The sequence below is a fragment of the Abramis brama genome, assembly GCF_963993115.1.
Source record: "Abramis brama genome assembly, chromosome: 5".
NCBI classification, from domain to species: Eukaryota; Metazoa; Chordata; class Actinopteri; order Cypriniformes; family Leuciscidae; genus Abramis; species Abramis brama.
Window position 1 is genome coordinate 6,597,765 of NC_139967.1, and position 15,018 is coordinate 6,612,782.

Genomic DNA, 15,018 nt, shown 5'->3' on the forward strand with positions numbered 1-15,018 from the left:
CTTAACTATATTATTTTATAAACATAAAAAAACAAGAACTCATACAGGCAGGGTCAAATAATATCTTGAATTCTGAGGGAATTTGTATTCATTTTGGAGCCATTTCCAACCTTGCATGATGACGTTATTTTACGTTGTTTATAAAATAATGATGACGTTATTTTACGCCAACGCCAGGCTAGCTTACTTGGAGGGTTTTAATAGCGGTTTCATTTCACAACAGTGACAAACAATGTCGAAGTTTAGGGTAAATCCAGTACCTGGCTGTCACCAATGAAGGTCAGGAAGACGTGGAAGCTGCCCAAGGCCCTAGATTTGCCTGCGGTAGTTATCCCACAAGGGCAGGGCTGCCAACTCTCACGCATTGAGCGTGAGACTCACGCAATTGACACTTTTCACACACTCTCACGCCACACATTTTCTCAGGCACAGAAAAATTGTGGAGCAAAGAGGTACTTTTAATATTAAGCTAATTCTCAGCTCTTAGATTCCGTCAATTTTATTACGAAATTCAGACAAAAATACGTTTGGCGCTTGTAAATGTGACGTGACAGATCGCTGAGCGCCTCAGTTCAAGTGCACATGAACCGATCATCTGTTACTTTTTTATTTAAAGATGCAGTACAACTTACCGAAAGTATACATAATATCGACCAATTAGTGTTTTTCAACCACGGAAAGAGGTCAATATAACAGCAGGAGAACAATTATGTCACATAACATTACATTTACCTCAGGAAAGCCATTTAACCACCATAGCATGTTAATTGAATAGAAAAAATAGCTAGAGAGGAGATTTTGCTGAGCACTATATCACATATTTATTATATTTTTACTTATGTCATTAAATAATTGTTATTATAACAAAAACTGCATTATATTTAATTTAATGTTATTTTTAACCTTTAATAATACCAGCAGATTGGGCCCTCTATGTTTACAGCATTAGGTGAGATTATTTTTTTAAATAAAATTTAAAATAAACATGTATCCAAATTAGTCAATATTGAATCAAAATCGGAATCAAATCACAAGAATGGAATTGAAATCTTGAAATTTTTGTCAAGCAATAATAAAAACTGTATCCTATACCAGCCATTGTACAATGTAAACATTGTAACATGTTGTCACTAAACTTCATAAAATTCTATTTAGTTACCAAATGTTTTGACAATCACAATTACACTTATTGTGATGCAATATTTGTTTTTACATACCCCCCCCCCCCCCGCCAAAAAAAAAAAAAAAAATCTCACTCCAAGCTAAACTCAAAAGTTGGCAGCCCTGCACAAGGGGCAATAGCAGTAGAGCGTGGAATAGCACCCAACAAGCTCATTTTAGACATAAAACATAACACAGCCAGATTAACACACACATTAAAACAATGTCAGTCATAAATGGATCTCCAAAGGGTTGTGCACTGTCATCGATTCTCTTCATACTTTATACAAATGAATGTCGAAGTTTTCAGGATAACTGTCATGTCATTAAATATGCGGATGAAATCAGAAATCAAAAACAGAAGTAGAAAATGTAAAACATTTTATTGTTGACAGGAAATGGTACAAATACTTATTTACAAGAGCAGAACAGTGTTGGACGATTAGGAATAATTGGTCACAGGAAAAAACGTTTAAAAAGCCACCAGGAAATAAAAGTGTGTGAACATCAAGGCCCAGGTTTCCTCTTGGAGGACGGTTCACCCTCTCCCTCTTTTGCCTTGCGTTTCTGTGATGAAAATGTGGAATTAAAAATCACATTCAGTTTCTAATAACAAATGTAGCATTACAATGTGTTTTGATTTGAACTTCAGCTCCGTAAGAATAAAACAATACAAGTTTCTCTAAAATTTTAACTTGCATCATAAAGTCCCCCTGCAGTCAATCATTTTATCCCTTAAAACTCATCTTGATTATCACAGTAACATTCTTCATGCCTTAAAATATCAAGAATGTAACTCTACGCCCTTGCTTCATTTAGTATACATGGATACATTAATATGCAAATTGGTTCCCGCCTCCACTCACTTTTGGATTGGAGTGTGGATCGCCTGTGACTGACTGTATGCACCGTAAAGTGACGGTTCGGGACGAATACATGTACCGTTACACCCCTAGTGTTGACTGACTTGCGCATGGTCTTATTAAAGGGTCGGTTGATTATGATTTCACTTTTTTGACTTTAGTTGGTGTGTAATATTGCTATTTGAGCATAAACAACATCTGCAAAATCACGAAGCACAAAGTTTAAAGCAAAGGGAGATATTTTCTTTTAAAGGGGTGGTATAATGCCCTTTTCACAAGATGTAAAATAAGTCTCTGATGTCCCCAGTGTGTGTATGTGAAGTTTTAGCTCAAAATACCCCACAGATATTTTTATGTAGCATGTTAAAATTGTCACTTTTTGACGGTGAGCAAAAACGCACCGTTTTGTGTCTGTCCCTTTAAATGCAAATGAGCTGCTGCTCCCGGCACAGAGGGCGGAGCTTCAAGAGCTTGCACTCACACAAGCCGCGTTTCCATTACCCTTCAAATTGTGCAAATTGAAATTGCGAATTGAAAATACGGGCAATGGAAACACGTCAATTTCACAAAAACTCCCATTTATCGCAAAAAAGTTTTTACGCTCGCATGAGGTGGTTTTTCAGGCAATTCGAAAAAGGAATATTTCGCAAAACTGCAATGGAAACCGTTTTTGCGCATTTACAGTCACATGACTTAGAAGGCGCTGTGTGTTTGGACAGAATACGAGACAGTTCTTTATTAAATTCATAAAAGACAAAAGAATGACAGAAATACTGGATTCTAAACCTCAAAGAAATGCCAAAATCAAGACCTCGGAGCAGAAATGAGTGAGAAAAACGCAGAAACACCTCATATGTGCCGCTCACAGTAGGGTCTTTCCTTGCCATTAATGCTTGGATAACACGCCTATGTTTCCTTCCATTAATAATAATAATGTCTAGTGCGGTACGTGGCTGTGATATAAACTTACCAACGTCCGTTGCCATGATTTTTGGAATGACTTATAGCGAGAGGAAAAAATGACATTTTAGTCACATAACATCGGTTAATGGAAACGCCGTCATTTCGCAATAGTTTTTTATCGATATTTTAAAAAAAAAAGAAAAAAAAAAGTTTTGAGCAAATCTTTAATGGAAATGCGCCTAGTCATGCACTGAAAATTTCAACAACTTTTAGCCTTTTATGTTCAAACCGGAGTTGACTAGAAGATAACTACTACACATAAGCTACATAAATTAATCAACTAACCATTCAGAAATGTTGTCTACATGTTGTCACTTCTTGAGTCTCTCCATCTTTGTCTGACTCTGGTTTGAACATAAAAGGCTAAATGTTTTTGAAATTTTCAAGACACAAGCTCTTGAAGCTCCACCCTCTGTGCTGGGAGCAGCAGCTCATTTGCATTTAAAGGGACAGACACACAAACGGTGTGTTTTTGCTCACCTTCAAAAAGTGACAATTTTAACATGCTATATACAAATATCTGAGAGGTATTTTAGAGACTTATTTTACATCTTGTGAAAAGGGCATTATACCACCCCTTTAAAAACAACACATAGCCATATAAACATGAAATTGAATGATTTTGAATAAATGATTTTGGTGTTGTACCTTGGATGTTTCACGGCGCGTCTGTCGGTTTTCAGGGTTCATCGGCCGGTTTTCAGGGTTCATCGGCTGGTTTTCAGGGTTCACTGGACGGCTTTCAGGGTTCACTGGACGGTTTTCAGGGTTCACTGGACGGTTTTCAGGGTTCATTGGACGGTTTTCAGGGTTCATCAGTTGGTTTTCAGGGTTCATCAGTTGGTTTGCAGTGTTTCTCATCTCGTCATCCTGTTACACAGACATTAGAATGATCTTTTTTTTATTGCGAAACACTTTATTGTATTTAAATCAACCAAATTTTATTTAAAGGTTGACAACTTTCAATACTAGTTAAATAATGATTTTCACTCAGAAATAGCTAGGAAATTTCACAAATAATTACAAAGAAACTGCAAGTAAGACATGGAGCTAAACTTCAAAATGTTTTTAAGTAGAGAGGCTGAATTAGTATTTTCTTGTAAAACATAGTTTTTCAGGGTTTTTCAGCACATACGTTCAACCACGGATGTTCCAGTGCATCTTCAACACTCAGACGCTTTTGAGGATCCACAACCAGCAGCTTCTTGATCAAATCTTTGGCTGAAAATTAATATATAACTTATACTGTATGCTGTTAAGTTCAAATATTTCTGACAATATAAACTGATAAAATATACACACTATTTAACTATAACTATCCAGTTATTAGTAGAGAGCAAAGACATTACCTTCGTTTGAAACCTTCTTCCACTGAGATGGGATGAAGCGATAAAGGCCGTTAATAATCTGCTCACGCACAGACATGGTGGAGCACTCGGTGTTAAAGGGAGGATAACCACCCAAACTATGACAATAGAGATACACACAGCTTTAGAAATAAATATCATATTCATACAAGTTTAGATTATGGGCACAAAATATACATATCATCTTTCAGGGTTTCTAAATGTATTGGCCAATTAATTGACTTTCCCAATCATTCATGAATATTGTAAAAGTATTTATAGAGAATTCTGTAGATTTCTATTTGCATGCAAGTTACCATCATTTAAATAAAAGGATTTTAAACAATAATTTCATCATTTACTTTCTTCCATATGACAAAATAGGTGAATTCTGAGTAAACAAAAGTGGTTGATTTTAATTATATCATTAGTTTTTGAAAAAGTAACAATAAAATTATTTTTAAAAATAGTCCATACTAGTGTAGTATATTGCAAGTGATCTGAAAGCCATTTAACTCACTGGAAAATATTTACACATTCAAGAAAATATCATTATTTTTTTCAATTAATAATTTGATTAAATTACAACAGCTGGTCTGAATGATTTGTTCTCAAATCAGACTGATCTGGTTCTCTAGTTTGATTTACTGACTCATTGATCCAGTTACAGCAATTATTATTTCACTGGAGATTAGGGCTGATAGATATGGGCAAAAATATTATCAAAATATTTTTTTCCATATCATACGATATTGATATTCATCACGATATTCATTTACCATTAATGGAGAAGGAAATTCTTTCCACATATTTTTTAGACCTGTAGAATGAATGTAAACATGCAAACTTGTTTGTTCGAAATTAAACTCCACAGAGTAGCTACCTTTAAATTTAGGGCCCAATGAAATCCATTCTATCTTCCCCCAAATTCTGTTTTCTCCATTTTTTTTTAAAGAAAAAAGAAGAAGAAAAAAAAGTATTGCTGGATCCAACTGATTCATATTTAATCTCCACTAACCAGATGAACAGTAGGACACCCAGGCTCCAATAATCTACTGCTTTTGTATATCCTACAGTCGCAGCATGTGTGAACACCTCCGGGGCGAGATATGTGGGCGTCCCACAGAGCGTCTTCATCAGGGAGGATTCCTCCAAAATCTTGGACTGATTAAAATCCGTAATCTGCAAAGCATTGAGAATTTGCATGTGTTGAGAAAGCCGGTTATCTCTGGTTCAGGAGTATTTCTGAGCAAGCCATGTCAGGAACTGGTAAACACACCTTAATCAAACAGATGTCGTCATGTGAGGCCAGCAGCACATTTTCAGGTTTGAGATCTCGATGAATGATCCCGTTATTGTGGAGATACTGGGAGAATGAAATGGAACATTTGTTATTTTTTTTATAAATTCTTCTTTCCATTTCACCTCTGCTCCAGCTTGTTTCCTAGTGTAGCTTTCTAATAAACCTGGCATTGAACACTATGAATATTGTTGGCTCTGTGACTAATTGCTTGTGTTTTTCTACTGTAAGTTGGTTTGGATAAAAGTGTCTGCTAAACGCATAAATGTTACGTAATGTGATGTAAATCATTTTTTAAAGCCACATAGATTTTTAGACAATAATGATTTTGAGACAAAAAACTACATTTAATCCGCAGTGAAATGTACTGAACAAACAAATAATGCTCTACTGAGACACAGCATTCGGATCCTTTGGAAGGTTATTTTCAGTCTAGTGATCCTGTATCTTTCATCTCACGTCAGTGGGCGGGGCCAAAGATGTGATGTAGAAGTGGGCGTTGATCTGATTTTGCAGAGGCGGACTTTCATCGAACTATTAAGTCATAATGTGACAAAAAAAATTCTCTTTTGAGTTCTGAAACTTACAGGATGTTTTTATAGTACAATGACCTCTTACAGGTCAAAGATCAAGGAAAATTTTATTTCTCAATTTATGACCCCTTTAAAAAAAATCGTACCGAGCCAAAACCTTTGAATGGTAGTGTAGTTACCATCTAAACATTTGATACTACAAAGTTATCTTTATACATTCGACATGTGTCAGTTGACTGATTTTAATCATTTGACCATCTATGGATATGTAGTGCAGGTTCATGCTTTGTTAATTTAAAAAACACTTTTAGAGATTGATGCCGTTTGAAGCATCTCCCATAAAGACGTACCTCCACAGCCCTGAGCATCTGATAAAAATAGAGTTTAGCGATATCTTCCTCCAGTTGTTTCTTGGCCTTGATCTTGCTAAACAGCTCTCCACCTTCAATACTAAACACAGCACAGAGATAATGAAATTATTCATCAAAAAGAAAGTTATTTTTTTTTTTTGCTGTCATGCTTGATTACAAATTGTGATGAATTTATATAGGGTTATACTGCAACTATAAAAAGTACAGAGATATGTGATGTTTAAGAATAGACCATCTCTTAATAAATCATGTACTCATGTAAAGAGAAAACAAATAACGATTATTGAGCAAAATGATTAGCCTTAAGGTTTTTCTAAATAAAAAAGGTAATTTATATTTAAAAAATATAAACTTGCAATTCTGAGTTTAAATCTCACAATTCTGACTTTTTATTATTGCAATTGCGACTTTATATCTCACAATTCTGACTTTTTTCTCTCAGAATTGTTTATATCACAATTTGGATTTATAACTCGCAATTGTGTTTATATCTCAAAATTCTGAGAAAAAAAATCTGTATAGCGAGATATAAACTTGCAATTTCTCACAATTCCGAGGTTATATCTCACAATTCTGAGGAAAAAAAGTCAGAATTGTGAGTTATAAACTCGCAATTGCAATAATAAAAAGTCAGAATTGTGAGATTTAAACTCAGAATTGCAAGTTTATATTTCGCAATTCAGATTTTCCAGATCAGAATTGTGAGATATAAACTCGGAATTGCGAGAAAACGTCATAATTTTGAGATATAAACTCACAATTACAAGAAAAAAGTCGGAATTGTGAGATATAAACTCGGAATTGCAAGAGAAAAAGTCAGAATTGTGAGGTATAAACTTGGAATTGCAAGAGAAAGTCAAAATTGTGAGGTATAAACTTGGAACTGCAAGAGAAAAAGTCAGAATTGTGAGGTATAAACTTGGAATTGCAAGAGAAAAAGTCAAAATTGTAAGATTTAAACTTGGAACTGCAAGAGAAAAAGTCAGAATTGTGAGGTATAAACTTGGAATTGCAAAAGAAAGTCAAAATTGTGAGGTATAAACTTGGAATTGCAAGAGAAAAAGTCAGAATTGTGAGGTATAAACTTGGAATTGCAAGAGAAAAAGTCAGAATTGTGAGGTATACACTTGGAATTGCAAGAGAAAAAGTCAGAATTGTGAGGTATAAACTTAGAATTGCAAAAGAAAGTCAAAATTGTGAGATTTAAACTTGGAACTGCAAGAGAAAAAGTCAGAATTGTGAGGTATAAACTTGGAATTGCAAGAGAAAAAGTCAAATTTGTAAGATTTAAACTTGGAACTGCAAGAGAAAAAGTCAGAATTGTGAGGTATAAACTTGGAATTGCAAGAGAAAAAGTCAGAATTGTGAGGTATAAACTTGGAATTGCAAGAGAAAAAGTCAGAATTGTGAGGTATAAACTTGGAATTGCAAGAGAAAAAGTCAAAATTGTGAGATTTAAACTTGGAACTGCAAGAGAAAAAGTCAGAATTGTGAGGTATAAACTTGGAATTGCAAAAGAAAGTCAAAATTGTGAGATATAAACTTGGAATTGCAAGAGAAAAAGTCAGAATTGTGAGATATAAAATCGGAATTGTGAGAAAACGTAAAAAAAAAATGGAAAATGAGAGATGTGAGATAAAAAGTCACAATTACTTTTTTAATTTTTTTATTCTGTGGCGGAAACAAGCTTCCATAAACGGGCAATACTCTGCAGTGCTTTTAAAAAGTACTACTCTCTAGTAATTCACGACAAACTACTTTTAAAAGTATCTATGAATAAAATACAGGTAGAAATTCTTTGACCTCAAGTAAATTCTACCAGCGAGTTCATGTTCCCAATTCTTCCATAATAAAACACAACAAGGACTTACTACTCCAGAACAATGTAGTAGGAATCTTCTGTCTGATAGAAATCTTCAGTCTTGATCAGGCACGGCTGCAGGGGGCAGAAAAATAATGAGATATGTACAATAGCTCTGGAACATTTAAAAGACTCATTCATCATGACTTACATGATCAATTTTCTTTAAAATTTCAATTTCCCGTTCGGCATTCCGTGTGGCTGTCTGTGAAATGCAAACAGAACATTTGATCAATCAGGTATGGGCAAACTTAAACATGTGTATGACCAAAATATTAAACCATCTTTTTAATCATGGATACACATCACCAAAGAGTTGAAATAGGATTCTCAAAATACCAAAATGTTATAAATTATAAACCAAAATCATATAGATTCCATAATCTTTAATATTACAGCAAAAACTAATTATTAACTTCAAATTAAAAACTATTTTACATGTACTTTTTTAAATTAATACTTAATAAATTGATAAAAAGTGAAAGAGTAAAGCCAATTATAAATGTACAAAAAATCTATTTCAAGTAAATGCTGTACTTTTAAACTTTGTTCATGAAATAATCCTGAAAAAAAAAAAAAATATATATCACAGTTTACACAAAAATATTAAGCACAAACGTTTTCAACATTGATAATAATAAGAAATGTTTCTTGAGCAGCAAATCAGCATTTTAGAATGATTTCCGAAGGATACATAGAAAACTGCTATTTAAAACTGTAATAATATTTTACAATATTCACTGCATTTTTGATCAAATAAATTCAAGCTTGGTAAGTAAAAAAAAAAAAAAAGAAAAGAAAAAAGAAACGTACCCCATAAGGCATTCAATTTATTATAATTTCTGTACAATTGCTTTGAAACAATGTGTATCGTAAAATGCACTATTCAAATAATGTTCATATTCCAACACAGTAAAGTGAATACAGCCGTTTCTTACCCCTATTGATGGAAAGTCATTTTTGTTTATAGTTTTCAGCGCAACTTTTTTACAGGTTTCCTTCTCAATGGCGAGCTTCACTTCACCGCAGACGCCTCTGTCAGAAAACACAAATCGACTACGTTTAGACTGATATTCTAAACCTGATATTGGCCACATTCAAAAAATTATGTGAACAGCCAAACAAAACAAATCAGATCTGAGCAATAAATCAGAACTGAACTCTAAGGCTTGCAGAGGTTTTTTTAAGTACAACAAACTGCACAAAAACAAAAATGTATGCAATAATCAAATAAAACAGTATCATGCTGCTGCCGTTTATTCATATCCTGGTATTAATCACAATGTCTGCTAAGAACATAAATGCAATATAATGAAGCTATGATATATAACTCTACAGCAAAATAAAACTCCACTATCATCAGAAAAATCAGTACATGATATTTCAAAGGTTTCTGAAAACCAAGTTCACTTACGTTCCAATCTTTCGTGCAATATGGTATTTTCTGCTGAACTCTAAAGGAAGGTTTGGTTGATCGCCCCCCATCTTATCTATGAACATAAAAACTGTGGGGAAAAAAAAGAAAAAAAGTTCAGAGTCATATCTATAATTAGTTTTAGACCTTGAAAGTCACTATATGCTTTCATTTTGTACAAAAAAATATCAGAATTATCTCAAAGAGACATTTCATTATCTCTCAGGAGTTTTCATTAACTCCACCAAATTTCACCAAAATGACGAACCTTGATGTTTTTGTTCTGCAAGGGCAATAACTGAGTTATTGATAAGAATCCGTTGCTTCCCTTGTCCTATTTTCTCATCGTCCACCCACGTGCCGTTACCGCTGAGGTCCTCGAGGTACACCAGATCCTCATCCTGAAACAGCAGAAAAGTAATTATGAGAAAGGCACTGTTCACAGTCAGCCATGATTCATTTGTTCAGCAAGTGAAATTGTCCCATAACAGGGAGTTTACAGAGATAAAGTAAGTAATATTTGCCTCAATTGGTTGGCAGTGCTGGGTAGATTACTTACAAATTATAGCCCATTACCGAATACAATTTACATAATGAAACCTGTAGTTAGTAAGATAATCTTGCATTCTTTTTTTTATCTCTTATGTTTGATTTGATGCATATGTTTTTATTGAATGTGATGCCACTGTTTATATTTGACTATACAATTTGTATGTAAAGCACTTTGAACTCCATTTTATGCCTGAAAAGTGCTATATAAATAAAGTTTATTATTATTACACATTTTAGGTAATATAATTGGACTACTTTTTGATTACTTTTAGATTACTTTAGACCTAGCTTGTTCATTACATTTGAATAGGATAATCTTGGGTTACATTTTATTTTAAGGTGTCATTGTTACAGTGTAATTATATATGCAAGTACTGAGTAATATTAAGCAACTAGATGTACGTACTATAGGATTAGGATTTGGTTGAGGGTTAGTTGCATGTAATTATGCATCATTTACTGTTATTACTATGGTAAGTACATGTATGTAACAAGGACATTGTAAAATAAAATGTTACCTAATCTTGTACCATACTGATATAAAAATACAAAAAATCATGTTGAAAATTTGTTAACTCCATGAAGTGCATTAAATATTACATTATATCAGGGTTTTGGTGAAAGATTTAGTAAGTTGATAAAGGTAATAAGTAATAATTACTTATTATTAATAATTAAAACACTAATGTAAAATTCAAAATAAATCAAAATAAAACAAAAAGTGCCCTCAGTTTTCTGTGTAATTATACCCTTTACGAACATATACAAGCAATATACTGTTTAGAAAGGAACATTTAAAAGATAAAAACATGTTTTTAGGGAGAATCAATGAATCATGAATAATTTACTGCCATTTTGTGAATATTAAGTAATCATGTTATCAATAAAAATGTTACTTGTCTGATTATGAGCATATTAAAACATAATATAATCCAATTACAAGTGTATAATCTTTGGAATCTGATTATGTAATCCAGATTACAGTTACAACCCAGCACTGTTGTCTTCTGTTTTTTTAAACACTAATAAAAAAAAAACCCCTGGAATAATTTAAGAATATTGGATAAAAACAAGTTTAATGAATAGCTTCTCAATGTTGGTCTTACCTTAAAAATCCTAAAGTGTTTCTTGCTGTATGTATTGTAATGTGTTGATTTTTTTAAAATGGAGTTGACGAAAGTATAATCACATATTTTATCCCTTCCAAAGATATACTGGTTTTCTGTGCAATCTGGAAAATATAAAAAAGAAGCCATATTCAGTGTTATTGTTAACTAAAATGGTTAAAAACCCTTTTTGTTAAAGCTGCAGTCCGTAACTTTTTTTTGTGTTCAAAATTTACACAATTTATATACAATGAGCAAGTACATCATGAATGCATTTCCAAAACCGTGTTTTTGTCTTATCCAGAATCACTACGGTACACCTACAATAAGTGTTCATTTTCAGACTCTTTAAGACTGGTCAGGTCGGCACCGCTGCAGAGGAGCCCAGTACCTGCGTGACTCGTCAGACATAAACAGAGGAAAGTAGCTCCGGGTTCAATGTTCATCCGCAAGATGCATACAGTTCTGTTTATTAACCGCTAGAGCGCCACAAGTTTCGGACTGTGGCTTTAATTGAAATTAGCTGAAATAAAATCTAAATAACTGATGAAAAACTTAAAACTTACAAAACCTAAATGAAAATTAGAAATGTTGCCTTGGCAACTAACTGATACAAGTTAGTAAATAAATATTTTGAGTTGAAGTACTTCGAGGGATGTTACTGGGATGCCACGGGCCTTCAGTATAAATTTCAGATGATCTACATAACGTTTTTTTTTTTTTTCCTGCAGGAGCTCACCATACAGCAGCTGCAGTGGCATTGGGTCAGAGGACAATCTGATAACATGACCGACCCAGCGCAGTTGTCACTGGTAAAAGATGTGATGTTGGCTTTGCGCCGAAGTTCGTTATGGGTGACATGATGCCACCAGTGAATGCCAAGCAGGTTTTGAAGGCAATGGGTATGGAAGCCTTCTGGTGCTTTGATACGGTGGCTATAGGGGGCCAGGTTTCGCAGCCGGATAGGCAAATTGCCTTGTACACTGAACAATCTTGGTTGACAAGGCCAAAGCACATAAAACAATACTAAATGTTTTAAAGCTGCAATCCATAACTTGTATTAGTTAAAAATGATCCAAAATCAATTATTGAGCCAGTACATCAATCAGTGTTCAAAACCTTCTCCTTACCTTAGCCCGATTCACAACGGTTAGCTTGTATGTTTTCTAATTTGATTGGTCGGGTCAGTTTTCGTGGGAAATACAAGTTTGCATTAATCTGAATGAATGATAGTGTAATCATATAACTGTAGCACAGCTAAACGGATGCTACGTTGATTGCATTAAATATATTTAAATAATATGTCATTTTTGAAATATTTATGTGAGAAAAACGTCAGAATTGCGAGATAAAAAGTCGCAATTACCTTTTTTAGTTTTTGGGCGGAAACAAGCTTCCATAGTTATTAATACCACTCCTGTTCTTCTCAAAAACACTTGTGACACTAAATAAAATACTACTCGCTCTATAGCGCTCACATTATTCAGTTTCTTCAAGCGAGGAAGACAATACACTTAACTGAGCACATTGAATCCATGCACCAGGGGAATGATCCGGCCCCAGACCTGAGGCTGGGCTTCTTCCTGGTCTTCAGGAATAGATTGGAGTTCTTGTACAGGTAATGTATCCACAGAACTTAGAGTTCCTGATCCTGAGGAAGAGCCCTGGCTTGACGATGTTGGGCCAGATGAGGAGCTGGATCCAGGTTGGGATTGTGTTTGGGACTGGGACTGGGACTGACTCTGGGATTGACTCTGGGATTGTGATTGACCACTGGGTCCAGGTTCGTCAGACATGATGTTTTTAACTCTGGAAGAACAGACAGCAAAATGAACAAAATTTCAACAAGTCTAAAACTCACATGTAGAGTATGATTAAAGCCCAAAACTGGTTGGGTTTTAAAATTCATGCAAGTCAGTACAATAATCATTGTACATGATAAGCGTTTCAAACTGTATATGCATGTTACAGTTTTGTCATCAACATGTTGCATGTGATTTCTAGTTGTTTGTGAATTGAAAAGTATGTTTAATAGAATGACATGAGCACAAACAATTTCTGACAATTTTAATATTTTTAAGAAATTGACATGATTTTTTCAGGCCTAGAATTGTTTTTAAAACGTCCTGATATTTCCAGGTTTCCTATGACACAGATATGTGAACTGTATACAGTAAATACTATATTACTACTATACTAGTGTGCGATTTTTAACATATCCAAGTCATTTTGCAGTGCTTCAATGGCTTGAGAAGGTTTGTTGTAGCAATTTTTGTTTTATATTCTAGTTGTAAGTGTAACAGATCATACAAAGAACATCAAACAAACACACTTTTTACTTACACTAATCCCATTTACTAGTGTACTTTTAAGGTGTTCAATGCATCATACCACACTTTTCAATTTCATGTTTGCAACTAATGACCCTTCCACAAAACCCAAATGTGAAAGTGCATACATTTTACAAGCAACAATTTCACCGATAACTTAGAAATTGGCTCCAAATTAAATTCCAATTAATTTCTCTGCAAATAATGTCTTTAAAGTATAACAATCATTTCTCCTTTAATGCAGGAGAGTACCTGGGATTTTATCAAGGTGAAATGATTGACACATTATTGAAAGATGTGCATTAATAATGTGCTTTGAAGGAAATTAACAGCTTTAACATCATGTGACCTTTAAGAGTTCAATTTCTGAAAGACTTTAGGTCGAACTAATATCATGCACCACCGATTCTAATGCAATCAAATTAAGTTGCTAAACTTGATAAGGAAACAGATTGATGATGGGCCAAGGAAAATAAACAATACTTATGTATTTAATGCGGATAAAGCCACTTTAGTTATTTTTGCTGGTTCAAATGTGCATTACTTTATGACAGCACGCGGATACAGTGCAAATAATAAGAGCTGCACTGTAAAGCACATACGGAGGCACGAGGGATAGAGGAAACTGCTTCTTTTCAGAAGAAATATTCATTAATAGAGCATCCACGTGTCCGTCAGATCATCTAATTTTGTTTTTTCATTTCTAATCGTAATGCATACCTTAATCAAGTCCTCTTTTTAAAAATATCAAAGTTGCAGAAGTGGGTTATACAGGCCTCGTGAGCTGCTCATCAAATCTGCCGGGAAAAGCCGCTCACTTCCATCCATGAACTTCCCATAACATCATTCAGCCAATCAGAAACGAGCGTAAAGGCTCATGGGAAATGCGGTTTATAAAACATTCCAGCATTCGATTAAAATAAAGTACACAACACATACAAGGGTAGTAGATATACTTCAGAATAGATAACATTTAGAAAGATAGATGAAAATATAACAAGAAAATAAACAAAACAACGTCCATCGTAAAACAAAGAGGGTTTACCACACCTTCTCAAAAAAATTGATAGTGCAAGTTATGTATATATATATATATATATATATATATATATATATATATATATATTTGAATTTTACTTACTATATTTTAATGTGGAAGGGAAAATTAATCTTTGAGTTAAGGCTGAGTTAATACTGAGTTTTATTTTAAAGCATGTT

At 33.9% G+C, this 15,018-nt stretch overlaps 1 protein-coding gene across 3 annotated transcripts; it reads right to left on the reverse strand.

The window, feature by feature from the left end:
* Nucleotides 1-1,525: 1,525 nt before the first annotated feature.
* Nucleotides 1,526-14,652, reverse strand: chek2 (checkpoint kinase 2). 3 transcript variants are annotated; one of them, XM_084113258.1, is made up of 16 exons: nucleotides 14,521-14,652; nucleotides 12,990-13,279; nucleotides 11,471-11,595; nucleotides 10,081-10,213; nucleotides 9,813-9,903; nucleotides 9,337-9,433; nucleotides 8,550-8,603; nucleotides 8,409-8,473; nucleotides 6,517-6,616; nucleotides 5,613-5,699; nucleotides 5,352-5,515; nucleotides 4,337-4,452; nucleotides 4,123-4,208; nucleotides 3,741-3,857; nucleotides 3,636-3,701; nucleotides 1,526-1,728 (listed from the first exon to the last, which is right to left on the reverse strand). In XM_084113258.1, the coding sequence occupies exons 2-16, from the start codon at nucleotides 13,264-13,266 to the stop codon at nucleotides 1,669-1,671; spliced, it is 1,638 nt and encodes a 545-aa protein (XP_083969384.1). In that variant the 5' UTR covers nucleotides 13,267-13,279; nucleotides 14,521-14,652; the 3' UTR covers nucleotides 1,526-1,668. The 3 variants fall into 3 exon arrangements, with proteins under 3 accessions (XP_083969384.1, XP_083969383.1, XP_083969382.1); XM_084113257.1 differs by having other exon boundaries at nucleotides 3,636-3,857; XM_084113256.1 differs by having other exon boundaries at nucleotides 3,636-3,857; nucleotides 14,403-14,532.
* Nucleotides 14,653-15,018: the final 366 nt, after the last annotated feature.

Bases quoted from the DNA above. Each gene is read 5' to 3' on its own strand.
- chek2 (XM_084113256.1), bottom strand. From the start codon at position 14,452: ATGAATATTTCTTCTGAAAAGAAGCAGTTTCCTCTATCCCTCGTGCCT. The intron at 8,474-8,549 runs GTAAGTCATGAT...TGCCCCCTGCAG, and splicing joins TTTTAAAGAAAATTGATCAT to CCGTGCCTGATCAAGACTGA. The intron at 5,516-5,612 runs GTGTGTTTACCA...AATGCTTTGCAG, and splicing joins ACGACATCTGTTTGATTAAG to ATTACGGATTTTAATCAGTC.